The sequence below is a fragment of the Scyliorhinus torazame genome, chromosome 1 (genome assembly GCF_047496885.1).
Source record: "Scyliorhinus torazame isolate Kashiwa2021f chromosome 1, sScyTor2.1, whole genome shotgun sequence".
Taxonomy (NCBI): domain Eukaryota; kingdom Metazoa; phylum Chordata; class Chondrichthyes; order Carcharhiniformes; family Scyliorhinidae; genus Scyliorhinus; species Scyliorhinus torazame.
In genome coordinates this window covers 343,244,071-343,271,066 of record NC_092707.1, presented here as the reverse complement: position 1 = coordinate 343,271,066, position 26,996 = coordinate 343,244,071, and the positions used below count along the sequence as shown (strand labels likewise).

The 26,996-nt window shown below is 44.8% G+C and overlaps 1 protein-coding gene and 1 pseudogene across 3 annotated transcripts in view; one reads left to right on the top strand and one right to left on the bottom strand.

Annotated features, from left to right (window-relative positions):
* mark1 (MAP/microtubule affinity-regulating kinase 1) overlaps positions 1 to 26,996 on the bottom strand; it is a 323,583-nt gene that overhangs the window by 34,765 nt on the left and 261,822 nt on the right. For 2 of the 3 annotated variants that reach the window (XM_072509526.1, XM_072509507.1), the window contains exons 15-16: positions 18,775 to 18,951; positions 17,313 to 17,573 (exon numbers count right to left, since the gene is read on the bottom strand). In XM_072509526.1, the coding sequence (XP_072365627.1) occupies positions 17,313 to 17,573; positions 18,775 to 18,951 (438 nt within the window). The remainder of the gene's footprint in view (positions 1 to 17,312; positions 17,574 to 18,774; positions 18,952 to 26,996) is intronic. The other variant, XM_072509517.1, reaches the window with a different exon arrangement.
* Positions 23,869 to 26,977, top strand: LOC140429191 (small ribosomal subunit protein uS11-like; annotated as a pseudogene).

Below are 26,996 nucleotides of genomic sequence, written 5' to 3'. Positions count from 1 at the left end.
AGAGTAATTCTGGATCAGATTGTGGAAAAATTAATTGGGACAGGAATGGGCCCACCGGCAAAATTCCTTACAGACAATGGGGGAGAATTTGCTAATGATGAGTTTAGGGATGTGTGTGAAAATATGAATATCACAGTTATGAATACAGCTGCGGAAAGCCCATTTAGTAATGGTGTGTGTGAAAGAAACCATGCAATAATAGATGACATGCTCTAGAAAATTTTGGTAGATAGACAAAATTGCAAGTTAAGTTCATCCTTAGTATGGGTGGTACATGCAAAGAATTAACTGAAGATGGTTGGGGGCTATAGTCCCTATCAATTAGTGTTTGGTAGAAATCCTAAAATTCCATCCATTTTGGATGACCAGCCTTCAGGTTGGGAAGGGACTACAATTAGCTCTGCCTTTGCTGAGCATTTAATTGCATTGCATAGCAGTAGAAAAGCTTTTTTGGAAGCAGAAGTCTCTGAAAGAATTCGCAGAGCTTTAAGGCATAATGTACGGCCATCAAATACCATTTTTCAGCACGGAAACATAGTATACTATAAGAGAGACAATTGTAATGAATGGAAAGGCCCAGGAAAGATCATAGGCATAGATGGCAAAACAATTGTTTGGCAACATGGCAATCAGACTATTAGGGTATATTCATCAAGGATAATGGGTACAGATTACAAATTTTCAAATTTAGACAGAGCAGACAGACATGATGAGGAACGAGGGTCATCTGGTACGTACATGTCACAGAACTATGAGGATCAGTTAACTGATACAGACAGGGTTTCTGTAGAGGAACACAATACTTCTGATGAATTAGAACAGGCCATTTTTCCGATAGGACAACTGCTAAAAGTTGGTACAAAAGCGACACACTTGCCTGAAGGGTCTAGTCAATGGAAGGATGCAACTGTTATCAGTAGAGCACGGAAAGCCACTGGTTGAATGGACAGAAGTCAGGGGAGAGTGTCAAGACAATGGATTGGGAATACAAAGTTCGAAATGGAGGGCACAGAAACACAGTGCCAGTTCAGATAGTACATCGGATAGTGAACAGGTTCGCAGGAAAGTTCGAGAACTTTTGAAAGGATATCCCACAGCAGAAGGGAAAGATCAAGCAGTAGCAGTACAGAACGAGATACCAGGTGGGATAGGGGTCGTAGTTTGTCAAGGTCTCGGAACATGGGTAAGACTACGAATACTACTAGGAGTAGAAGCCCCATGCACATGAGACTTTTGGTGGCTTCCAATAAATTAGATGAAAAAGTTATCAAAGATGCCAAACAGCAAGAACTGCATAGTTGGAGTGAATTTGGGGTATACACGGAAGTACCGGATAGGGGACAAAGGAGCTCTATCCCACAGATGGATTGGCACGCATAAGGTTCTTCCGGATGGAACTTATAAGGCAAAGGCCAGGCTTGTGGCAAGGTGATTTGAAGAAAACTCAGAAGATCAGGATTTAAGGGTAGATTCACCTACGGCAGGAAAGGTCATCTTAAAGATCTTCTTGGCTCTATTAGCCACAAAAGCATGGGAATGCAAACTGTAGATATAAAAGCTGCCTTTTTGCAGGGGCATCAGCTTCTCAGAAATACATTTTTCGCCGTCCTCCTAAACGGGCAGCCAACACAGAACTCTGGAAGTTGAACAAATGTGTATATGGATTAAAGGATGCATCTAGAGTTTGGGATTTTTCGGTAAGGTCAGTTTTGTTAAAGTTAGGCTGTTGCCAGTTGAAAGAGGATCTGGCAATGTTTTACTGGCACTATAAAGGAAATTTTATGGCATCTTCATGATGCATGTCAATGATTTTTTTGTGGGGTGGGAATAGTGATTTTGAAGCTATTGTAATCTCTGGGTGAGGAAAGAATTCAGGGTTGGAAGTCAGGCCTCCGGTGCATTTAAATATATTGGACTGGAAATCGGACAGACCCAAGTTAGGTGCAACTTTACGTCAGCAATCTTAATTGGAGAGCATCAGTCCAATAGCAATTAGTCGTGGTCGGGTTTCACGAAAAGACACAGTGGTTTCAAAGATTAAAAAAGAGTAACTGCGTAGTTTAATTGGGCAATTGAATTGGTTAGGTAGACAGACTAGACCAGAAGTTAGTTTTGATGTCTTAGAGTTGAGTACAAAAATGAATGATCCTGAAGTGAAAGACATAATGAGAGCAAATAAAGCATTGGTCAAACTAAAAATGCAGGAATGTGTTTTGAGGTTCCCAATTTTAGGTGACCTTAGGCACTTGAAACTCATAGTTTATAGTGATCCGTCCTATGCAAATTTATGTGATGGGGTTTCAAGCGCAGGAGGTTTTATCATTTTCCTTTTGGGGAACAATGGTAAATGTTGCCCTCTTGTGTGGGAAGCAAAGAAAATAAGGAGAGTGGTCAAACACACTTTGGCCGCTGAGACGTTAAGCCTTGTAGAGGCGGTGGATATGGCCTTTTGTATATCCCAGATATTGACAGACATTTTGGGATTAGGAGATTTGGGGATCATACCCATCGAGTGTCACATTGACAATAAATCCCTGTGGAAAAATGTGCACTCTACAAAAAGTATGATGTGGAGATGCCGGCGTTGGACTGGGGTGAGCACAGTACGAAGCCTTACGACACCAGGTTAAAGTCCAACAAGTTTGTTTCGATGTCACTAGCGTTCGGAGCGCTGCTCCTTCCTCAGGTGAAGTATGAAAAGTATGAATGAGAAAAGGTTAAGGATAGACATCGCAAGTTTGAAGCAGATGTTGGACAGAGCAGAGATAGCAAAAATTTAATGGGTTGACAGTAGATACCAATTGTCCAATTGTTTAACAAAAAGAGAGGCTAGTTCACAGAAACTTTTGGATATTATTAATGAAGGGCGCCTGTTTCTGCGACTTTTTCAAAAAAGAAAAGGGGGGAAATTGCGTGTGTTTTTGAGTTTCTTGTAATTTTGTTTTTTCGGGGAAACCAATACTTACCAAATTATTTTTTTTTCTCCAAGGAAGGGGAGAATGTTAAGGAATGGGTTAATGTTTCATTGATCTTAAGTATCCAATAATTGACACGGATATGTAAAGGGGTTGCAGGTGGCTCTTGTGGCATGTGATGTGGTGATAGAGTTATGTATAGAGTGTGTTCCAGGAAAATAAAGGTGTTTGTGAAAAGGAGCAGAACTCAACTCTTTACTCAACAGCAGCCAGAAGCTAACAGTCCATGGCTTTGTTACCTCTACACTCGACTACTTTAATGCACTCCTGGTTGAGCTAAAACTCTGCTGTCTGGGTTCTTACTGATGCCAAGTCTTGTTCCCCAACACCGTTGTGCTGTCTGACCTCTATTGGTTCCAAGTCAAGCAATGTCTCAATCTAAAAACTCTCAACCTTGTTTTCAAGTCTTTCCATGGCGTCTCCCTTCCCTACCTTTATACTTTCCTTCAGCTGTGCAACTGTCCGAGATTCGGATCTCTTGACCATTCCCAATTTTAATTACTCCAGTATTGGTGGGCATGCTTTCAACTGCCAGGGCCCTAAGCCCTTGGGATTCTCTTCCTACACACCAACCTCTCTACTCCCCTTTAAAGCACTTCCTGAAACCCAAAGCTTTTGGCTATCTGTCCTAATATCATCAATTGTGGTTTGGTGGCAAATTTTGTTTGACAATGCCTCGTGAAGCATCTGGGACCTCTTATTACATTAAAGGCGACAAATAAATGCAAGTTGTTGCTGTTTCGAACTTTAAGGCAAATATGCAAAGTCTCTTTTTGAGTTGGCAACAAAAACCATGAAGACACTTGTTTAATGGACAAAACATTTATGTTAAAAGTTAACTGAACACACAAGAGAAGCTCAGTTACATATGCATGTGCTTTCTATTACAAATAATAAGTGCGGTAAAATGTGATCTACGCACCAAAGCCACCTAGCCAAATCACAGATTCACCAATTATAGTGCAAATAAATATTGACCAATAGAATGTTTTAATCTTGTTCAACAAGAACAAGATAACGCACATTGAAAGGACACATGTATTATCAGGTGGAGATTTTATGACAACCAACAAGACCATAATCAATTGTAATAGAACTGGCTGTCTTCCAAACTTTTGACAAGGTAAATGCAGTGTTGCTGTGGTGGATGAGTTGCATTACTTGAACATGGTATTTGATAAGTACTTAAATGTTTGGGAATGGGGGAAACTATGTAGTTTTTGTTCTAGAATAATTGGGAAAATGGAAGCAACCATACAACATTTTGCTCGTAGCTTCTGGAAAATCTGAAAGACAGAGCTCTAGAAATCATGGGGGCGGGGTGGGGGGCAAAGATGGATTAAATTTAAAATTTCAAACTAAAATGATTTACTGGTCAATAAAATAAATGGATCTTGGGACTTCTGGAGGCGGGAGTAGTCACACGAGGTGGCTCCCGCCAGAGTACTTCATTTTTAGTCCTTTCCACTATGTTTTTTGGGTTCTGTCGGCTAAACCTTCACCAGCTTAATGGGATAATGTTCCCACACAAGAGAAATGCCCAGAAAGTTCAGGACAAGGAAGCCTGCAAGTAAAGATACGCCAACAGATTAGGAATCCTCTCGAGAGGCTTTGGCTGAGAAAATGGCAGAAGTCACTACCGTGACTCGAGGTGACGAATTTGAGAAGCAGCGGTGGGCTGTGTCTCGGAGGTTGTGGAGGTCTCTCTCTCTCGCCCTCTCTGCAGTGTGATCAGATTGTCGCCTTGGAAGCGGAAAGGCAGTATTGGCCAGTGTCAATAATGCACTGAGGGCCAAGGCAGGTGACCTGGAGAATCGACCCAGGATGCAGAATCTTAGAATCATGGGGTTGCTGGAGGGAATGGAATTCCCAAATCCAACGGATTGTATTTCGAAGATGTTTGGGAAGATGATGGGGGAGGGTGGATTGACATCCTCTCCCGAGCCGACTCGAGCCCACCGGTCACTCAGGCAGAGGCCCCGTCCCAAGTGACACCATGGGCAATCGTCATTGATAGAACATAGAACATAGAACATAGAACAATACAGCGCAGTACAGGCCCTTCGGCCCACGATGTTGCACCGAAACAAAAGCCATCTAACCTACACTATGCCATTATCATCCATATGTTTATCCAATAAACTTTTAAATGCCCTCAATGTTGGCGAGTTCACTACTGTAGCAGGTAGGGCATTCCACGGCCTCACTACTCTTTGCGTAAAGAACCTACCTCTGACCTCTGTCCTATATCTATTACCCCTCAGTTTAAAGTTATGTCCCCTCGTGCCAGCCATATCCATCCGCGGGAGAAGGCTCTCACTGTCCACCCTATCCAACCCCCTGATCATTTTGTATGCCTCTATTAAGTCTCCTCTTAACCTTCTTCTCTCCAACGAAAACAACCTCAAGTCCGTCAGCCTTTCCTCATAAGATTTTCCCTCCATACCAGGCAACATCCTGGTAAATCTCCTCTGCACCCGCTCCAAAGCCTCCACGTCCTTCCTATAATGCGGTGACCAGAACTGTACGCAATACTCCAAATGCGGCCGGACCAGAGTTCTGTACAGCTGCAACATGACCTCCCGACTCCGGAACTCAATCCCTCTACCAATAAAGGCCAACACTCCATAGGCCTTCTTCACAACCCTATCAACCTGGGTGGCAACTTTCAGGGATCTATGTACATGGACACCTAGATCCCTCTGCTCAGCCACACTTTCAAGAACTTTACCATTAGCCAAATATTCCGCATTCCTGTTATTCCTTCCAAAGTGAATCACCTCACACTTCTCTACATTAAACTCCATTTGCCACCTCTCAGCCCAGCTCTGCAGCTTATCTATATCCCTCTGTAACCTGCTACATCCTTCCACACTATCGACAACACCACCGACTTTAGTATCATCTGCAAATTTACTCACCCACCCTTCTGTGCCTTCCTCTAGGTCATTGATAAAAATGACAAACAGCAACGGCCCCAGAACAGATCCTTGTGGTACTCCACTTGTGACTGTACTCCATTCTGAACATTTCCCATCAACCACCACCCTGATGTTCCATTACTTTCAGGAGAAGGAACGAACGAGTCCTGAGATGGGTGCAGGATCAAGCGGGAGGTCCACGCCATCAGCCTCTATCGGGACTTGGGCACGGAGCTGGCTAAAAAATAGGCGTCATTTAACAAGCCCATGGCTGTGTTGTATAAGAGTGGAGTTCGATTTGGGGTTGTACACCCTACACAACTCAGAGTGACTTTAATATGAAGGACTATTATTTCAACATGCCGGAGGAGGCAGAGGATTTGTTACGAACTAGTATGGCAGGGGGGTGGGCACGGGAGCAATAGGTCAGAAGGTGAGAGCATTGAGGGAGAGCTAGGGAATAGGGACAGTGTGGCTCTGAGGCAGCGCAGACGGGGAGAAGTTGCTGAACACAGCGGGTCTGGTGGCCTGAAGTGCATATGTTTTAATGCAAGGAGCATTACGGGTAAGGCAGATGAACTTAGAGCTTGGATTACTACTTGGAACTATGATGTTGTTGCCATTACAGAGACCTGGTTGAGGGAAGGGCAGGATTGGCAGCTAAACGTTCCAGGATTTAGATGTTTCAGGCGGGATAGAGGGGGATGTAAAAGGGGAGGCGGAGTTGCGCTACTTGTTCAGGAGAGTATCACAGCTATACAGCGAGAGGACACCTCAGAGGGCAGTGAGGCTATATGGGTAGAGATCAGGAATAAGAAGGGTGCAGTCACAATGTTGGGGGTATACTACAGGCCTCCCAACAGCCAGCGGGAGATAGAGGAGCAGATAGGTAGACAGATTTTGGAAAAGAGTAAAAACAACAGGGTTGTGGTGATGGGAGACTTCAACTTCCCCAATATTGACTGGGACTCACTTAGTGCCAGGGGCTTAGACGGGGCAGAGTTTGTAAGGAGCATCCAGGAGGGCTTCTTAAAACAATATGTAAACAGTCCAACTAGGGAAGGGGCGGTACTGGACCTGGTATTGGGGAATGAGCCCGGCCAGGTGGTAGATGTTTCAGTAGGGGAGCATTTCGGTAACAGTGACCACAATTCAGTAAGTTTTAAAGTACTGGTGGACAAGGATAAGAGTGGTCCGAGGATGAATGTGCTAAATTGGGGGAAGGCTAATTATAACAATATTAGGCGGGAACTGAAGAACATAGATTGGGGGCGGATGTTTGAGGGCAAATCAACATCTGACATGTGGGAGGCTTTCAAGTGTCAGTTGAAAGGAATACAGGACAGGCATGTTCCTGTGAGGAAGAAAGATAAATACGGCAATTTTCGGGAACCTTGGATGACGAGTGATATTGTAGGCCTCGTCAAAAAGAAAAAGGAGGCATTTGTCAGGGCTAAAAGGCTGGGAACAGACGAAGCCTGTGTGGCATATAAGGAAAGTAGGAAGGAACTTAAGCAAGGAGTCAGGAGGGCTAGAAGGGGTCATGAAAAGGCATTGGCAAATAGGGTTAAGGAAAATCCCAAGGCTTTTTACACTTACATAAAAAGTAAGAGGGTAGCCAGGGAAAGGGTTGGCCCACTGAAGGATAGGCAAGGGAATCTATGTGTGGAGCCAGAGGAAATGGGCGAGGTACTAAATGAATACTTTGCATCAGTATTCACCAAAGAGAAGGAATTGGTAGATGTTGAGTCTGGAGAAGGGGGTGTAGATAGCCTGGGTCACATTGTGATCCAAAAAGACGAGGTGTTGGGTGTCTTAAAAAATATTAAGGTAGATAAGTCCCCAGGGCCGGATGGGATCTACCCCAGAATACTGAAGGAGGCTGGAGAGGAAATTGCTGAGGCCTTGACAGAAATCTTTGGATCCTCGCTGTCTTCAGGGGATGTCCCGGAGGACTGGAGAATAGCCAATGTTGTTCCTCTGTTTAAGAAGGGTGGCAGGGATAATCCCGGGAACTACAGGCCGGTGAGCCTTACTTCAGTGGTAGGGAAATTACTGGAGAGAATTCTTCGAGACAGGATCTACTCCCATTTGGAAGCAAATGGACGTATTAGTGAGAGGCAGCACGGTTTTGTGAAGGGGAGGTCGTGTCTCACTAACTTGATAGAGTTTTTCGAGGAGGTCACTAAGATGATTGATGCAGGTAGGGCAGTAGATGTTGTCTATATGGACTTCAGTAAGGCCTTTGACAAGGTCCCTCATGGTAGACTAGTACAAAAGGTGAAGTCACACGGGATCAGGGGTGAACTGGCAAGGTGGATACAGAACTGGCTAGGCCATAGAAGGCAGAGGGTAGCAATGGAGGGATGCTTTTCTAATTGGAGGGCTGTGACCAGTGGTGTTCCACAGGGATCAGTGCTGGGACCTTTGCTCTTTGTAGTATATATAAATGATTTGGAGGAAAATGTAACTGGTCTGATTAGTAAGTTTGCAGACGACACAAAGGTTGGTGGAATTGCGGATAGCGATGAGGACTGTCTGAGGATACAGCAGGATTTAGATTGTCTGGAGACTTGGGCGGAGAGATGGCAGATGGAGTTTAACCTGGACAAATGTGAGGTAATGCATTTTGGAAGGGCTAATGCAGGTAGGGAATATACAGTGAATGGTAGAACCCTCAAGAGTATTGAAAGTCAAAGAGATCTAGGAGTACAGGTCCACAGATCATTGAAAGGGGCTACACAGGTGGAGAAGGTAGTCAAGAAGGCATACGGCATGCTTGCCTTCATTGGCCGGGGCATTGAGTATAAGAATTGGCAAGTCATGTTGCAGCTGTATAGAACCTTAGTTAGGCCACACTTGGAGTATAGTGTTCAATTCTGGTCGCCACACTACCAGAAGGATGTGGAGGCTTTAGAGAGGGTGCAGAAGAGGTTTACCAGAATGTTGCCTGGTATGGAGGGCATAAGCTATGAGGAGCGATTGAATAAACTCGGTTTGTTCTCACTGGAACGAAGGAGGTTGAGGGGCGACCTGATAGAGGTATACAAAATTATGAGGGGCATAGACAGAGTGGATAGTCAGAGGCTTTTCCCCAGGGTAGAGGGGTCAATTACTAGGGGGCATAGGTTTAAGGTGAGAGGGGCAAAGTTTAGAGTAGATGTACGAGGCAAGTTTTTTACGCAGAGGGTAGTGGGTGCCTGGAACTCACTACCGGAGGAGGTAGTGGAGGCAGGGACGATAGGGACATTTAAGGGGCATCTTGACAAATATATGAATAGGATGGGAATAGAAGGATACGGACCCAGGAAGTGTAGAAGATTGTAGTTTAGTCGGGCAGTATGGTCGGCACGGGCTTGGAGGGCCGAAGGGCCTGTTCCTGTGCTGTACATTTCTTTGTTCTTTGTTCTTTGAAGCATGGGCTAGGGCGAGTTAATCGTAATTTTTACGAGGACTTTGTATGTTTGGGAAGGGCATTTGGTTTTGAGAATTTGTTGAGGTTTCTTGTGTAAATTTGAATTTTCTTCATCTTTTGTGCGAAGGGTATTTTTTCTTTGATTATTAAACTTGAACTTGGGTGGGAGGCTGGTGGTTTTGGCTATTTATTTGTCTCCACTCTAGGCGGGAGCCGTCCTGCTAGCTAAAGAGTTAGCTAATGGGAGTGGAGTGGTGGGGGTGTCTGCAACTCAATATTTTATTGCCGTTTTAGATAATGAGTGTTTTTGTTTTATTTGGAGTTAGGGGTAGTGGAGGTAGGGGCTCGGGGTCTTTGCTCACCTTTTGGTTATTTGATTGTTTATTTGGGTGTGGTATTGTTGGGAGGTGGGGAAGGGGCATCGGGGGTATGGATAGTTTTCTGATTGTGACTACAGCTTTTTCTTTGTTGACTGGATGGGGGTCTGGCGACCAGCTTGGGTGGGCCTGGCGCCTGTACTCTAAGTAGTTGGTAAATTACCTCATTTGGTTGAAATGGGAGCCTTTGGGTGTGTGTGTTGGGGGATTGGGGTGTGGGGGGGTGTGGAAGGCCCTCAATTCAGCTGGTCACTTGGAATGCAAGGGAGTTGAATGGCTCAGTGAAAAGGTAGAGGATATTTGCTCACCTGAAAAGTTTGAATGATGTTTAAAAAAAAAAAAAAAAAAAAATTTTAAGTACCCAAATCTTTTTTTTCCAATTAAGATGCAATTTAGCGTGGCCAATTCACCTGCCATGCACATCTTAGGGTTGTGGGGGTAAGACCCACGCAAACACGGGGAGAATGTGAAAACTCCACATGGACAGTGAACCGGAGCCGGGATCGAACCCAGGTGATGTGGTGTTTCTGCAGGAGACTCATTTGCGGGTCAGGGAACAGACAAGGTTACAGAAGGGGTGGGTGAGACAGGTATTCCACTCGGGTTTCAATGAGATGGCCTGGGGGCAGCAGTTTTGATTAACAACAGGGTTTCTTTTTCGGCGGCTAAGATCTTGGAGGACCTGAACGGGAGACATGTGATTGTCAGTGGATCTGTAGTGGGCACCTTGGTGGTTCTAGTTAATGTGTATGCGCCAAATGGGATGATATGGCTTTTATTAACAAGCTACTGGCTTCTATTCCTGATCTGGACTCACACCAGTTAATTTTTGGGAGGGGGACTTTAATTATGTTTTGGACCATAGGTTGGACTGATCTAGACCTAAGTCTCTCATCCCATCTGGGGTGGCAAAGGCTATATTATCATAGAATTTACAGTGCAGAAGGAGGCCATTCGGCCCATCGAGTCTGCACCAGCTCCTGGAAAGAGCACCCCACCCAAGGTCAACACCTCCACCCCATCCCCACAACCCAGCAACCCCACCCAACACTAAGGGCAATTTTGGACACTAAGGGCAATTTATCATGGCCAATCCACCTAACCTGCACATCTTTGGACTGTGGGAGGAAACCGGAGCGCCCGGAGGAAACCCACGCACACGCGGGGAGGATGTGCAGACTCCGCACAGACAGTGACCCAAGCTGGAATCGAACCTGGGACCCTGGAGATGTGAAGCAATTGTGCTACCCACAATGCTACCGTGCTGCCCAGTTATTGGCTTTTATAGAACAGATGGGGGGGGCAGGTCTGTGGCAGTTTTTGCACCCGAGTGATCAGGACTTTTTTTTTCTCCCAAGTCCATCAGGTTAATTCTCGAATTGACTTCTTCCTTGGATGAAGAGGACAGGATTCTCAGGTTTTGTGATCTCAAATCACGCCCTACATTCTGTGGATTTGGTAGTAGTTTGAACACGGCATTGGTGACAGACAAAGGACTTTTGTGATCGCATATCCTCCGCCATTCGGGAGTACATTACATTTAATAAGAGTGAGTCTATCTCACCATCTACATGGTGGGAGGTCTTTAAGGTGGTCATTAAGGGGAGGGGGGGGGGGGAAAGAGATAATTTCCTACAAGGCACAGCAAGAAAGGGTTGGGAGAGTGGAGCAACAGAGACTCATGGATTCCATCAATGAGGTGGACCATCGGTACTCGCTTGCCCCTACACCAGAGTTGCTAGCGAGAAGGAAAATGTTGCAGTTGCAGTTTGAGTTACTCGCGATGGGTAAGGCGGTGGTGAGCCAGCTGCAACACTCAAACAAAGAACAAAGAACAAAGAAATGTACAGCACAGGAACAGGCCCTTCGGCCCTCCAAGCCCGTGCCGACCATACTGCCCGACTAAGCTACAATCTTCTACACTTCCTGGGTCCGTATCCTTCTATTCCCATCCTATTCATATATTTGTCAAGATGCCCCTTAAATGTCCCTATCGTACCTGCCTCCACTACCTCCTCCGGTAGTGAGTTCCAGGCACCCACTACCCTCTGCGTAAAAAACTTGCCTCGTACATCTACTCTAAACTTTGCCCCTCTCACCTTAAACCTATGCCCCCTAGTAATTGACCCCTCTACCCTGGGGAAAAGCCTCTGACTATCCACTCTGTCTATGCCCCTCATAATTTTGTATACCTCTATCAGGTCGCCCCTCAACCTCCTTCGTTCCAGTGAGAACAAACCGAGTTTATTCAATCGCTCCTCATAGCTTATGCCCTCCATACCAGGCAACATTCTGGTAAATCTCTTCTGCACCCTCTCTAAAGCCTCCACATCCTTCTGGTAGTGTGGCGACCAGAATTGAACACTATACTCCAAGTGTGGCCTAACTAAGGTTCTATACAGCTGCAACATGACTTGCCAATTCTTATACTCAATGCCCCGGCCAATGAAGGCAAGCATGCCGTATGCCTTCTTGACTACCTTCTCCACCTGTGTAGCCCCTTTCAGTGATCTGTGGACCTGTACTCCTAGATCTCTTTGACTTTCAATACTCTTGAGGGTTCTACCATTCACTGTATATTCCCTACCTGCATTAGCCCTTCCAAAATGCATTACCTCACATTTGTCCAGGTTAAACTCCATCTGCCATCTCTCCGCCCAAGTCTCCAGACAATCTAAATCCTGCTGTATCCTCAGACAGTCCTCATCGCTATCCGCAATTCCACCAACCTTTGTGTCGTCTGCAAACTTACTAATCAGACCAGTTACATTTTCCTCCAAATCATTTATATATACTACAAAGAGCAAAGGTCCCAGCACTGATCCCTGTGGAACACCACTGGTCACAGCCCTCCAATTAGAAAAGCATCCCTCCATTGCTACCCTCTGCCTTCTATGGCCTAGCCAGTTCTGTATCCACCTTGCCAGTTCACCCCTGATCCCGTGTGACTTCACCTTTTGTACTAGTCTACCATGAGGGACCTTGTCAAAGGCCTTACTGAAGTCCATATAGACAACATCTACTGCCCTACCTGCATCAATCATCTTAGTGACCTCCTCGAAAAACTCTATCAAGTTAGTGAGACACGACCTCCCCTTCACAAAACCGTGCTGCCTCTCACTAATACGTCCATTTGCTTCCAAATGGGAGTAGATCCTGTCTCGAAGAATTCTCTCCAGTAATTTCCCTACCACTGAAGTAAGGCTCACCGGCCTGTAGTTCCCGGGATTATCCCTGCCACCCTTCTTAAACAGAGGAACAACATTGGCTATTCTCCAGTCCTCCGGGACATCCCCTGAAGACAGCGAGGATCCAAAGATTTCTGTCAAGGCCTCAGCAATTTCCTCTCCAGCCTCCTTCAGTATTCTGGGGTAGATCCCATCCGGCCCTGGGGACTTATCTACCTTAATATTTTTTAAGACACCCAACACCTCGTCTTTTTGGATCACAATGTGACCCAGGCTATCTACACCCCCTTCTCCAGACTCAACATCTACCAATTCCTTCTCTTTGGTGAATACTGATGCAAAGTATTCATTTAGTACCTCGCCCATTTCCTCTGGCTCCACACATAGATTCCCTTGCCTACCCTTCAGTGGGCCAACCCTTTCCCTGGCTACCCTCTTGCTTTTTATGTAAGTGTAAAAAGCCTTGGGATTTTCCTTAACCCTATTTGCCAATGACTTTTCATGACCCCTTCTAGCCCTCCTGACTCCCTGCTTAAGTTCCTTCCTACTTTCCTTATATGCCACACAGGCTTCGTCTGTTCCCAGCCTTTTAGCCCTGACAAATGCCTCCTTTTTCTTTTTGACGAGGCCTACAATATCATTCGTCATCCAAGGTTCCCGAAAATTGCCGTATTTATCTTTCTTCCTCACAGGAACATGCCTGTCCTGTATTCCTATCAACTGACACTTGAAAGCCTCCCACATGTCAGATGTTGATTTGCCCTCAAACATCCGCCCCCAATCTATGTTCTTCAGTTCCCGCCTAATATTGTTATAATTAGCCTTCCCCCAATTTAGCACATTCATCCTCGGACCACTCTTATCCTTGTCCACCAGTACTTTAAAACTTACTGAATTGTGGTCACTGTTACCGAAATGCTCCCCTACTGAAACATCTACCACCTGGCCGGGCTCATTCCCCAATACCAGGTCCAGTACCGCCTCTTCCCTAGTTGGACTGTTTACATATTGTTTTAAGAAGCCCTCCTGGATGCTCCTTACAAACTCTGCCCCGTCTAAGCCCCTGGCACTAAGTGAGTCCCAGTCAATATTGGGGAAGTTGAAGTCTCCCATCACCACAACCCTGTTGTTTTTACTCTTTTCCAAAATCTGTCTACCTATCTGCTCCTCTATCTCCCGCTGGCTGTTGGGAGGCCTGTAGTATACCCCCAACATTGTGACTGCACCCTTCTTATTCCTGATCTCTACCCATATAGCCTCACTGCCCTCTGAGGTGTCCTCTCGCTGTATAGCTGTGATACTCTCCTGAACAAGTAGCGCAACTCCGCCTCCCCTTTTACATCCCCCTCTATCCCGCCTGAAACATCTAAATCCTGGAACGTTTAGCTGCCAATCCTGCCCTTCCCTCAACCAGGTCTCTGTAATGGCAACAACATCATAGTTCCAAGTAGTAATCCAAGCTCTAAGTTCATCTGCCTTACCCGTAATGCTCCTTGCATTAAAACATATGCACTTCAGGCCACCAGACCCGCTGTGTTCAGCAACTCCTCCCCGTCTGCTCTGCCTCAGAGCCACACTGTCCCTATTCCCTAGTTCTCCCTCAACCCTCTCACCTTCTGACCTAATGCTCCTGTGCCCACCCCCCTGCCATACTAGTTTAAACCCTCCCGTGTGACACTAGCAAATCTCGCGGCCAGGATATTTATGCCTCTCCGGTTTAGATGCAACCCGTCCATCTTATACAGGTCACACCTGCCCCGGAAGAGCTCCCAGTGGTCCAGATAACAGAAACCCTCCCTCCTACACCAGCTGTTTAGCCACGTGTTTGTCTGCTCTATCTTCCTATTTCTAGCCTCACTGGCACGTGGCACAGGGAGTAATCCCGAGATTACAACCCTCGAGGTCCTGTCTTTTAACTTTCTGCCTAGCTCCCTGAACTCCTGCTGCAGGACCTCATGCCCCTTCCTGCCTATGTCGTTAGTACCAATATGTACAACGACCTCTACCTGTTTGCCCTCCCCCTTCAGGATTCCCTCTACCCGTTCGGAGACATCCTGGACCCTGGCACCAGGGAGGCAACATACCATCCTGGAGTCTCTTTCACGTCCACAGAAGCGCCTATCTGTTCCCCTGACTATAGAGTCCCCTATAACTATTACTCTTCTGCGCTTTGACCCTCCCTTCTGAACATCAGAGCCAGCCGTGGTGCCACTGCTCTGGCTGCTGCTGTTTTCCCCTGATAGGCTATCCCCCCCGACAGTATCCAAAGGGGTATATCTGTTCGAGAGGGGGACAACCACAGGGGATTCCTGCACTGACTGCCTGCCCTTTCTGGTGGTCACCCATTTCTCTGCCTGCACCTTGGGTGTGACCACACTTACATGACCACACTTACACACTTACTTTCTATGAACACGGGGGAAAAAAACAGCCACCTTTTAGCACACCAGCTAAGGTGGCAGGTTGCCTCCCAGGAGAATGTGCAGGTAAGGGACTCAGGTGGCAGCTTGGTTTCCGCCCCACTGAAATTAACGCTGCGTTTGAAGCCTTTTATTTAAGTTTTTATAGATCGGAGCCCTTGGAGGGGTGTTCGCCCATGATGGGAGTTTTTGGATGGGTAACCCTTCTCAGTGGTGAAGGGGGAGAGAAGGGAAGAGCTGAAACTCCATTGGGCCCTTAGGAGATTATGAAATGTATTGGTTTAATGCAGTCGGGAAAGGCTCTGGGAGCAGATAAGTTCCCCATTGAGTTCTATAAGAAATTTACGGGACAGTTGATCCCACTGTTATTGGACGTGTTTAATGATTCCTTGTCCCAGGAGGTATTGCCTGTTATATTGGCACAGGCCTCCATTCCCCGGATTATGAAGAAGGACAAGGGCCCTACAGAGTGTGGGTTGTATTGGCCTATCTCGTTGAATGTTGAATGCTGATGCTAAATTGCTGGATAAAGTGCTGACACCGCGGTTGGAACCTTGCCTTCCAGAGGAGATTTTTGAAGAATTGACAGGTTTGTTAACTGTCGGCAGCTGTCAGCCAAAATATGTTGATTACTAAACATTGTCCTCTCCCCCTCTCTAGTGCTAACAACTTAACCAACAATTATTGCAAATTTTAGTCTAGTTTACAAAATCAGTAAATGCTCATCTGCACTGCTTGAGTGATGATGCAGCAGAGTGGATTGCCCGCTCATTGCTCAGCCTGCAAAGATTGGACTGGTCCTGCAATGAATGGGTGACCTATTCAGCCAGAATACCATCTAGGCAGCAAAAGTGCAGGTCTACCCTCGAGCAGGTTCAGAGCAGGATAGGCTTTTATCCAGAACCTCAAATTCTAACCTGGAATTTTCATGATCACCTAAAAAGGAAAGAGTTTTGATGGAATAAAGGAGCAGAGGGCCCTGATCCAGATTACACAGATCATTAAAGCAGGAAGTACAAGTAGATAACGCCATAATAAAAAGCAAATAATATCTACTTTTTCAAAAAATCAACAAAGCAAAGAATACAAAAGCAACAATTGACCAATGCAAGATCTTAGGCTGAAGTTGGAGTCATAATTGAAGCTTTGGGTACTCCATTTTAGGAAAGACATAAAAGCAGAGAGAAGCTATACTGTAAACTGACTAGGATATTGACAGGTATGAGAAGTTAATATTACAAAGATAGATTTGAAAATTTTCAGGTTCAGAAAATTATGGAGTGGAGGTTATGATAAGGCAAATAGTGATAGCATCTCATTCACCAGTCGAAGACCTAACAGGAGTCACAATTTTTAGAAAAATCTCAAGGAGGCCAGAAAAAACTGTTTGTATTCCTCAGTCAGTTTATCTGGATGTGTTTTTCCAGTTACTTGAATAAAAATAAATGTTACATAGAACTATAGCATCCCTACAGTGCAGATGGAGGCCATTTGGCCCATCCAGTCTGCTCTGACCCTCTGAAAGAGCACCCAACCTAGGCCCACTCCCCCACCCTTTCCACGTAAGCTCATCTAACCTGTACATCTTTGGACACTAAGGAGCAATTTAGCATGGCCAATCCACCTAACTTGCACACCTTTGGACTGTGGGAGGAAACTGGAGGAAACCCACACGGACACGGGAGAAAGTGCAAATTCCACACAGTCACCCAAGGCCGGAATCGCTGGCGGTGTGGGGCCGCCCATGAAAAAGGGAAACAAAACGCCCTTTCTGTATTCTCCATGTATCATGAGTTCAATTATTATGAGTCATCACTGATGAGTTGTACTGTTAACAGTTTATAACTTAGACAGTATGGTCGCTATCAGAAATTGGAGGGTGAAGACAAAGTGGGTGTGGGGATGTTTGGGGGCGGGGGGGGGGATGTGGGCGAAGAGAAAAGAATTACTACATTTTTTGTTACTCTTCTTTCAAAAAGGATCACTGAACTCTTGTAAAAAAACTCAGTAACCTACCTGCGGGCAAATTTGGACGTGATCTTGCTTATTATCCCAGTTGAAGTTCCTCTTCGAGCTTGTGAGAGGGCACCAGTATCATGTGACAACGTTGGTGAAGCTGGTGGTCCATTGTACGTGGCGGTTCGTCGTTCCCGTAACTGACCGCCGTGAAAAGTGCTTCGGCTGGAACTTCCTCGGGGGAAGCGGGTTCGATCCGGAGTAGTAGTGCTAATACTGTGTGCAGAAGGAGAAGCAGCAGGTACCCTTTGGGCTGCAGTGCTAAGTAAGGAAAGAGAATTTGAGCTACGTTGTAATCCATTACATATTCCTAAAGGTTTGCCTTTCCGTATCTGCAATGTGAGAAGTGTTTATTTAATGTACATTTTTTAAACAAGTTCTTCATAATAAGGCTAAAAATGATGAGAATTTTGCTTGGATTAAGTCTCTTCTGACTTAATTTACAATGGAACTGAATGGACACTAAGAAGTATACTGTATTGGATCATTGCTCAATTGGATTAAGAAATTGAAATTTCTTTCTATAATCAAATTCCAAGTGAGCCCAGGAAAGTAAAGCCTCAGTCATATTATAAATGTTTTATTTACATTAATAAAGTGCAGCTGACTGGAAGGAATAAACATATGTTCCTAACCCATTCTCTTTGTACCCCTTCTCATTATGAATATTATGTATTTACACACTAATATCAAATGGTGTTCGTTCAATTTATGTACGCAGCGTACAGAGATTTACATAATTTTACCACTGGGGACAGCAACATTCAGATGCTAACTACATAGCAGGAATCATGTTAATCTGTCAATTTTTTGAAGAAATCTCCATGCATTAAAAATGTAATCCTGTCTCAGAATATTTTCATCACAGCTATACTACAAACCACTTTAACATGTTTTTGGTTCCATTTGCAACCTCAATTTGCAAGACAGGAGATTAAAAAGTTTGAAGACGGTGGATGCTGTAAAATTTAAGTGAACGCAGAAACGACATGACAGATCGCTCAGCATGTGTGTCAGACAGCACTTTATCAGGACTCTGACCTGCTAGACTTCCATCAGGCAGAAGATACAGAAGTCTGAAGACCCGCACATCCAGACACAGGAACAGCTTCTTCCCCACAACTACTAGACTCCTCAATGACTCTCCCTTGGACTGATCTGTTTCCTGTAAGAACAGTATTCACGACGCCCTGTGCTGCTCTTGTTTGGCCCGTGTTCCGCACTGTAACCAATCTCTATTTGTTGATGTACCATTGTCAATGTACACTGTCGATTGTTCTTTTGTCTACTTTGTACGTACTGTGTACATTCCCTTAGCCACAGGAAAATACTTTTTACTGTACTTCGGTACATTTGACAATAAATATCAATCAATCAATCAATTCCAGCACCCAAGTGTTGCATGATTCAGACTCTCATTTTGCTGAAACACTCCATATTTGGAACATTCAAAAACATTTACCTGGGTCGGTAACTTTCACCACCATCGTCGATGGAAGGTAGTGTGATCTTGACTGGGTGCCCAGAGGCTGACATGGATTTCTGGTGTCGAGGACGTGCTGATGTTACTCCAGAAGATGCTGCGGGGCTTGCAACGGATGTGGAAGTACTGCTTGCACAAGCAGACATTTCAGTTAGGCTTATGGGTTGAGGCAAAAGAAAGATAGAAGCCAAAATGTAACACAAAATATTAGAACAAAAGAAGTGTTACTTTTTCTCGGGATTCCTCATTTATAAACATTTATGTTTTCACATGCTTCACACGAGAGCAAATGTGGACAGGCAGTCTGGGTTTGCTCAATAATTTACAAGCTAAACTCTGTATTCAGTATATCAATGCACAGCATGCACTGCACCACATTGTTATTTCTTATATATAAGGGCAGTGACAATATTTTTCTCCCAACTGTATACAAAGTATACATGTACATCTAGTTTTTCCACACCAAAGCTAATGCTGCTTTAAATCAGCGTGAATAGTGACATTGAATGGAAACCTATGCCACTTCAAAAGTCAATAAGCACTGTGGATGCTGGAAATCTTAAATAAAAACAGAAAATGCTGTAAATACTGAGCAGGTCAGGCAGCTTCTGTGAAGAAAGAAACAGAATTAACTTCTGAATTGTTCTATTTCCCAAATTAATGAAGAAATAACGGCAACCCTCAGAAGTTTGTAAAAGTAAAAACAAATTGATTGAAGACAAATGTGTATTGGACAATCAAAATTAATGAAAACATGTTTTGTGCCTGTGTGGAACAGAACATATACAACTCTGCAGAGTGTCTGACCTCGGCAGTCCCTGAAAATCCAGAATGACGCAGTCAGGCTTGGTAAGTCTTCAGATGACCAAGGAGCTCAATTCTGGATCCACAGGTCCTTCTGTAGTAGGGGCATATTGTGAGGCCAAAGGGGGGGGGGGGGGGGTGGAATTTGCAGGCATGAGTTGTCTTCCCCTGCCTTCCTCTTCCTCTGATGTACTGCCTCGCTGTCCAAGTTGTTGAGCCTCTAAGCAGCTTGTGATTGACCAGGTGGAACCATGTTGAGCAGTCCATAGCCTTCGCCGCCCAGTCACTGGTGATTGCCTCCGTGCTTTAAGGCAGCCAGGAGCGTATCCCTGAACCTTTTCTTTTGACCGCCCTTAGAGGGTCTTCCAAAGGTCCCTATTGTCAAAGACACATTGGCGTAGCTTGAAGAGGGCAGCATTGGCACAGTTGACTCGTTACTGGACTTCCTAATCGATGGTAGTTCCTTGGGAGAGGTGGCTGCTGAGATATGGGAAGTGTTGCACATACTCCAGAGGCCACATTGTTTACATGGATGGCGCAAGGAATGCTCATTCGGCCTGGCAGGGTTGGTGAAGCACCTTCATCTTGCTGATGTTTAAAAGGTAAGCCAAGTCTCTTATAGGAGGCGCTCAAGAGGTCAAGCATCTTTTGCATGTCCTGTACAGAGTGAGATATCACGCAGCAGTCATCTGTAAACTAATAGCACGAGGGGACATAGCTTTAAATTGAGGGGAGATAGATATAGGACAGATGTCAGAGGTAGGTTCTTTACTCAGAGAATAGTAAGGGCGTGGAATGGCCTGTCTGCAACAGTAGTGGACTCGCCAACATTAAGGGCATTCAAATGGTCATTGGATAGACATATGGACGATAAGGGAATAGTGTAGATGGGCTTTAGAGTGGTTTCACAGGTCGGCGCAACATCGAGGACCGAAGGGCCTGTACTGCGCTGTAATGTTCTAAAGGTCGTGGATGTCCATGGTGGTCAATTTTGTTTTTGCCTGAAAGCAACCAAGGTTGAAAAACTTTGTGAACAAGGTGGGGACAATCTTGTTTAACCCTGGTCCAGATGTTATAGGAGTCCATTCAGATCTCCACTCAAGATGGTGATGGTAATATTGCCAAGCAGAAGTCCCAGGATGGTGACAAACCTGAACGGGCAACCAAAGCATTGGAGGATAACCCAAAGACCTTCTTAAAGAGTCAAATTCCTTGATGGCCGACGAAGGCAAGGAACAATTCTTAGTTTTGCTCCAGACATTTTTCCTGAATCTGCCTAGCCACAAAGATTATGTCTGAAGTATCCCGGGATGGTCAGAAGCCACAATGGGTTTCTGGGAGGATCTCCTCAGGGACGGGATGAATGCAATTTAGGATGATGCGGGTCCAAATCTTACACCAGACGAACAGGAGAGAAATCCCCCTGTAGATTTTGCAATTAGATTCATCACCTTTCTTGTGGATAGTAATGATGGCCGTGATCTTGAGATCTCAGGGACGTTCTCTTCATCCCAGAGGCGGAGGATGAACAGATGGATTTGTGACGCGAGCTGATAGCTGTCGTCATGGTAAATCCCTGTGGGTATACCATCTGGCCCGCAAGCTATGTTGGCTTTCATCTGTTGGGTAGCCTGTTTAAGCTCATCATTAAGCTTAGGTGGTTGGTGGATCTTCAAGGGAATCCTCCACAGGGTGTTGTTCGATGGCTTGGATGGTCTCTTGATATAGTGGGACTCCCACTTGAGGAGCAGTTCGAAGTGCTCCTTCCAACGCTGGCAGGTAGTGGTGCAGTCCTTAAGGAGTTGACAGCCATCCCATGATCGAAGGGGGATTTTCCCGGTCAAAATTATTTTTGTGTACCAATCTAGTCTTTAGTTCTTTCTTTTGGCTTAGGTTAGGTGGATTGGCCATGATAAATTGCTCTTTGTGTCCAATATTGCCCTTAGTGTTGGGTGGGGTTACTGGGTTATGGGAATAGGGTGGGGGTGTTGACCTTGGGTAGGGTGCTCTTTCCAAGAACCGGTGCAGACTCGACGGGCCGAATGGCCTCCTTCTGCACTGTAAATTCTATGATCTTGAGCAACATCCATACTCCAGCCAAAGCAACTCGGGCAACACGTTTTAAATTTTAATTCAATTGTTTGGCTTCATTTAGGACCAAGGTTAAACATCCTCCCAACAGTCCTACAGCTGTGTTACTGAACTCAAGAGACATCTTGTAGCAATATTGCAAAATATATCACAACGCAGTATTGTTCTCATTTCTCTAGAAGCATTCATAATTCACCAGCTGTCTCTGCCAATTTTGTTATCATAGTGAAAGTTACTTTTGGAGGGTCTTGGTTACCAGTTAAATATCATTATCAATTTCTGTTGTGCAAATGTTCTCAGTTCTTTTATGAATGACATTAACTGCATATTGAATGAATTCATGGCTCATAACTTCAGTTCCAAAACCAAATCAGAAGACTAAATAAAGCACACATAAAATTAGAAATTGAAGATGATCTGCAAATAGTTCCTTGTTCATTGATATTCTTTATATTAATGAACTTAAACTGAACGGAAGTAGAAGAATTAGTTGCAGACTTTAAGAAAAAGCCTGTCAATGATAATGTTCCTGTGAAGATTCATGATGTCAACGTTGAAATAGTTACAAAATTACTAGAGTGGCACGGTGGCACAGTTGCTAGCACTGCTGCTTCACAGAGCCAAGGACCCGGGTTCGATTCTGGCCATGACTGTTTGTGTGGAGTTTGCACATTCTCTGTGTCTGCGTGGATTTCCTTCGGGTGCTCCGGTTTCCTCCCACAGGCCAAAGATGTGCAGGTTAGGTGGATTGGCCATGGTCAATGCGCGGGTTATGGTCATAGAGCAGGGAAGTGGGCCTAGGCAGAGTGCTCTTTTGGGGGGTCGGTGCAGACTCGATTGACCGAATGGCCTCCTTCTGCATTGCAGGGATTCTATGCAAGTCTCAAAGTAGATGATAAGTTGAACTGGAGGCAACAGTGCACAGACATTGTGACCAAGGGCCATATTCAAAGTTAAAATCCTTTCAAATAGCTCCTACAATAACAAAACCATCTTTACAACTGTAGTTGAGAATGCTATCCTTTATGGACATTTCACCTGCTACTGTTATATGAGGAAAGCTGATTCTTTAAGGGGGCTCAGATTACTGAACCAGGCAGGAGGATATTTGATAAGCAGATCTTTCTTTATGAAATCTGCTCTTGAAGAATTTTCCGAATGTAAGAAATGTCATGAACAATTAGAATCACCCATTGTCTCAGTATTATTGTTGGATTAGTTTGGAGAAAAGGCTACAATCCCTCAGAGACAGGACAAATTGATTCCTGAACTCGTTTGAGCCCTTCTCTGTCAGGAGCTTTAACAGGGGATTGATGTATGGACAAGGATATACACTCAGGTTGGGACTCACTGACTGATTATTTTAATGCATTGGGATGGTTTTTAATAATATTCTCATTAAAGTTAGATCTATGTGATAGGGCAATTTTCTTTTGTGGTTATTATTCATTTGCATGTAATTTTAAAATCTGAGAAATGGATCTAAATGAATTTCCATACGGACAATGAAGTAAAATTACTACCCACATATCAGAGAATAACAAACAGCAGAAACAGGAAAGGATCATATTAATCTGAAACGAAATAAAATTGTATTTTCCTGACCCAGAATTAGAATTTCACAGCATTGGGGGGTGCTATTCAGCACATTATGCTCATGCCTGGTCTCCATGTGGTAGCTACTTAGTCCCATTCCCCTGGTGTTGCTCCATATCCTTTTAATTTTTCCTTCTTGAAATATTTATCAATTTTCCCTTTTAAAATGATTATGGATTCTGCTTCAACCGCTGTATCTGGTCATTCGATGTCAAGACTCTAATTTCTCATGTCATCTTCAATGAATCTTTTATGAACCGTCTTCAAGACCTTGACATCCTTTCTAAAGTAAGACGCACAAAACTGGACACAATCGGGATGAATTCCCAATTGTCTGCTCCAAATCGGATGCAAGAGCCAGAGGGAAAAAAAAAATATATATGTTAATGACACTAATGCCGCCTGTCCCCAAGGTTTCCATGGCTCTTCTTCTCAAGTTATGGTGACCAAGTTGGAGAACACCAGCAGAAATTCATTACCAATAGCCTAGCTGCAGCTCAAGCAACGATTTGCAGGCGCATGTGCGGGCGCCGTGCCCTCTGACCCTCTCTTTCCGGCTCTGGCTCTGTTGCGAGCGCCGGAATGGCTCCTCGTAAGGGCAAAGGAGGAGGTGCAGGCGATTCGCCTGGGAACCCAGGTGGCCGAGGAAGATAATTTATTTGGAGTTTGCTACATCTTTGCTTCCTTCAACGATATCTTTGTTCACGTAACAGAACTGTCTGGCAAGGAGACCATCTGCCGTGTCACTGGGGGTATGAAGGTGAAGACAGCCAGGGGCGAGTCCTCCCTCTACGCTGCTATGTTGGCTGCTCAGGATGTCTCTCAGAGATGCAAGGAGTTGGGCATCACCGCACTGCACATCAAACTGCACGCCACTGGAGGCAACAGGACTAAGACCCCTGGACCCGTTCCCAGTCAGCCCCGAGAGTCCTGGCTCGATCTGGGATGAAAATTGGCCAGATCGAGGATGTTACTCCCATTCCTTCAGACAGCACTCGCAGAAAGGGAGGTCGCGGTTTGTAAATGTTTTTCGTATGTGCTGGTATAACAAATAAAAAAAAGAGTTCTACTGATAAAAAAAAAGCAACAATTTGCAAAAATTTAGCATTACTGCTTTGTTTCCTTTATCAATACACGTTTATTTTCTCCAAAGTGAACTCCAATATATCTGACAAACAAATCATGTTGGCTTGTTCTCATTTAATGTACTATTCCATCTCTCTGCAGCTTCACCTTGAAGAGAATGGGATGGCAAATTAGCTGTCCACCTTTTCCAAACGCTATTTCCCCTTTTCTCAAGCGCATCGTAGGGATCATAGAATTACTTAGTACAGAAGGAGGCCATGTGGTCCATCAAATCTGTGTTTGCTCTTTCGAAGAGTAATTCTGTTGTTCCACATACCCTGGACTTTCCTCACATCCCTATATTTTTCCCCTCCAATGAATATTTATCCAATTCCCTTCTGAAAGTTGGGTACAGTACGAAGTCTTACAACACCAGGTTAAAGTCCAACAGGTTTGTTTCGATGTCACTAGCTTTCGGAGCGCTGCTCCTTCCTCAGGTGAATGAAGAGGTCTGTTCCAGAAACACATATATAGACAAATTCAAAGATGACAAACAATGCTAGGAATGCGAGCATTAGCAGGTGATTAAATCTTTACAGATCCAGAGATGGGGTAACCCCAGGTTAAAGAGGTGTGAATTGTCTCAAGCCAGGACAGTTGGTAGGATTTCGCAGGCCAGATGGTGGGGGATGAATGTAATGTGACATGAATCCCAGGTCCCGGTTGAGGCCGCACTCATGTGTGCGGAACTTGGCTATAAGTTTCTGCTCGGCGATTCTGCGTTGTCGCGGGTCCTGAAGGCCGCCTTGGAGAACGCTTACCCAGAGATCAGAGGCTGAATGCCCTTGACTGCTGAAGTGTTCCCCGACTGGAAGGGAACATTCCTGCCTGGTGATTGTTGCGCGATGTCCGTTCATTCGTTGTCGCAGCGTCTGCATGGTCTCGCCAATGTACCACGCTTCGGGACATCCTTTCCTGCAGCGTATGAGGTAGACAACGTTGGCCGAGTCGCACGAGTATGTACCGCGTACCTGGTGGGTGGTGTTCTCACGTGTAATAGTGGTATCCATGTCGATGATCTGGCACGTCTTGCAGAGATTGCCATGACAGGGTTGTGTGGTGTCGTGGTCACTGTTCTGAAGACTGGGTAATTTGCTGCACACAATGGTTCGTTTGAGGTTGCGCGGTTGTTTGAAGGCAAGTAGTGGGGGTGTGGGGATGACCTTGGCAAGATGTTCATCGTCATCAATGATGTGTTGAAGGCTGTGAAGAAGATGACGTAGTTTCTCCGCTCCGGGGAAGTACTGGACGACGAAGGGTATTCTGTCGGTTGTGTCCCATGTTTGTCTTCTGAGGAGGTCGGTCCGGTTTTTCGCTGTGGCGCGTTGGAACTGTCGATCGATGAGTCGAGTGCCATATCCCGTTCGTACGAGGGCATCTTTCAACGTCTGTAGATGTCTGTTACGCTCCTGAAGTTAGTACTTCTGAACTTCTGAAAGTTAGTACTGAATCTGTATCCACCGGTCCAATAGTCAGTGCATTCTAAATCCTAACCACTTGTTACATAAAGACGTTTTCCCACACGCCTTCTCTGGTTATTGACCCTTCGGGCATTGGAAACAGTTCCCCAGTATTTACTCTATCCAAACCCTTCATGATTTAACCTTCAAGGGATGTTGATACTCAGCTACATAGTCAGTATCACATTTCATTTGGTAAGCCAAATAGCGGTGTCCAATGCTCATTTCTGCCACATAGAAAAAATTGTAATGTAATGAATAGGGCTGGTTTAGCACAGGGGCTAATCTGGCTTGTAATGCAGAACAAGGCCAGCAGCGCGGGTTCAATTCCCGTACCGGCGTCCCCAAACAGGCGCCGGAATGTGGCGACTAGGGGTTTCTCACAGTAACTTCATTTGAAGCCTACTTGTGACAATAAGCGATTTTCATTTCATTTTATTTCATATGAACTTGAACCTCATTTTCTCAGCATTGTGACTGAGGCAGGCATTTTGGTTTGTATGAGTTCCTGAGCTTATCCTCTCCTTCATTTTGCCAGCAACATGGGCTAGAACCTTACTTTTACCACCTTTACACCTCAGGAACCAAATATGTTGCAGCAGATTATCATATTACCTGGAGGCATGCATGTATTCTGTTACACTGGGAAAAAAATTTAAATTAGTCCCCTCATCTTACATTGTGTTATTAGAACAATGGACTTCAGATTCATTCAAGCTGCATTCAAATGTTTAGTGAAGAGAGACACCGAATCAAATCTGTTTCACGGAACAAGTATTTCAGATTTTTCAGTCAAAGTGCTTTTAATTGAATATGGAAATAGTTTGCTCTTGAATGCGTTTAATTTACCTTTAAACACAACATCACAATGCATTCCTACTTATATCATCAAGCATTCTTTGCAAAACCTCATTTGAATTTTGTAATGTATTACTCATCCAATAATGATCTCACTCAGTTAAACATCCCTTTCTTCCTCTCAATAGCAAGGCATTTTACCCTCATTTGATTTTGATGAATTCATATCTGCTATGCTCATTATAGGTTTCATTAGCTCCTGCGTGGCTGCTTACTCATTCGGCTTTAAGAAAATCAGAGACATTTGACAACATTGTCATGTTACGG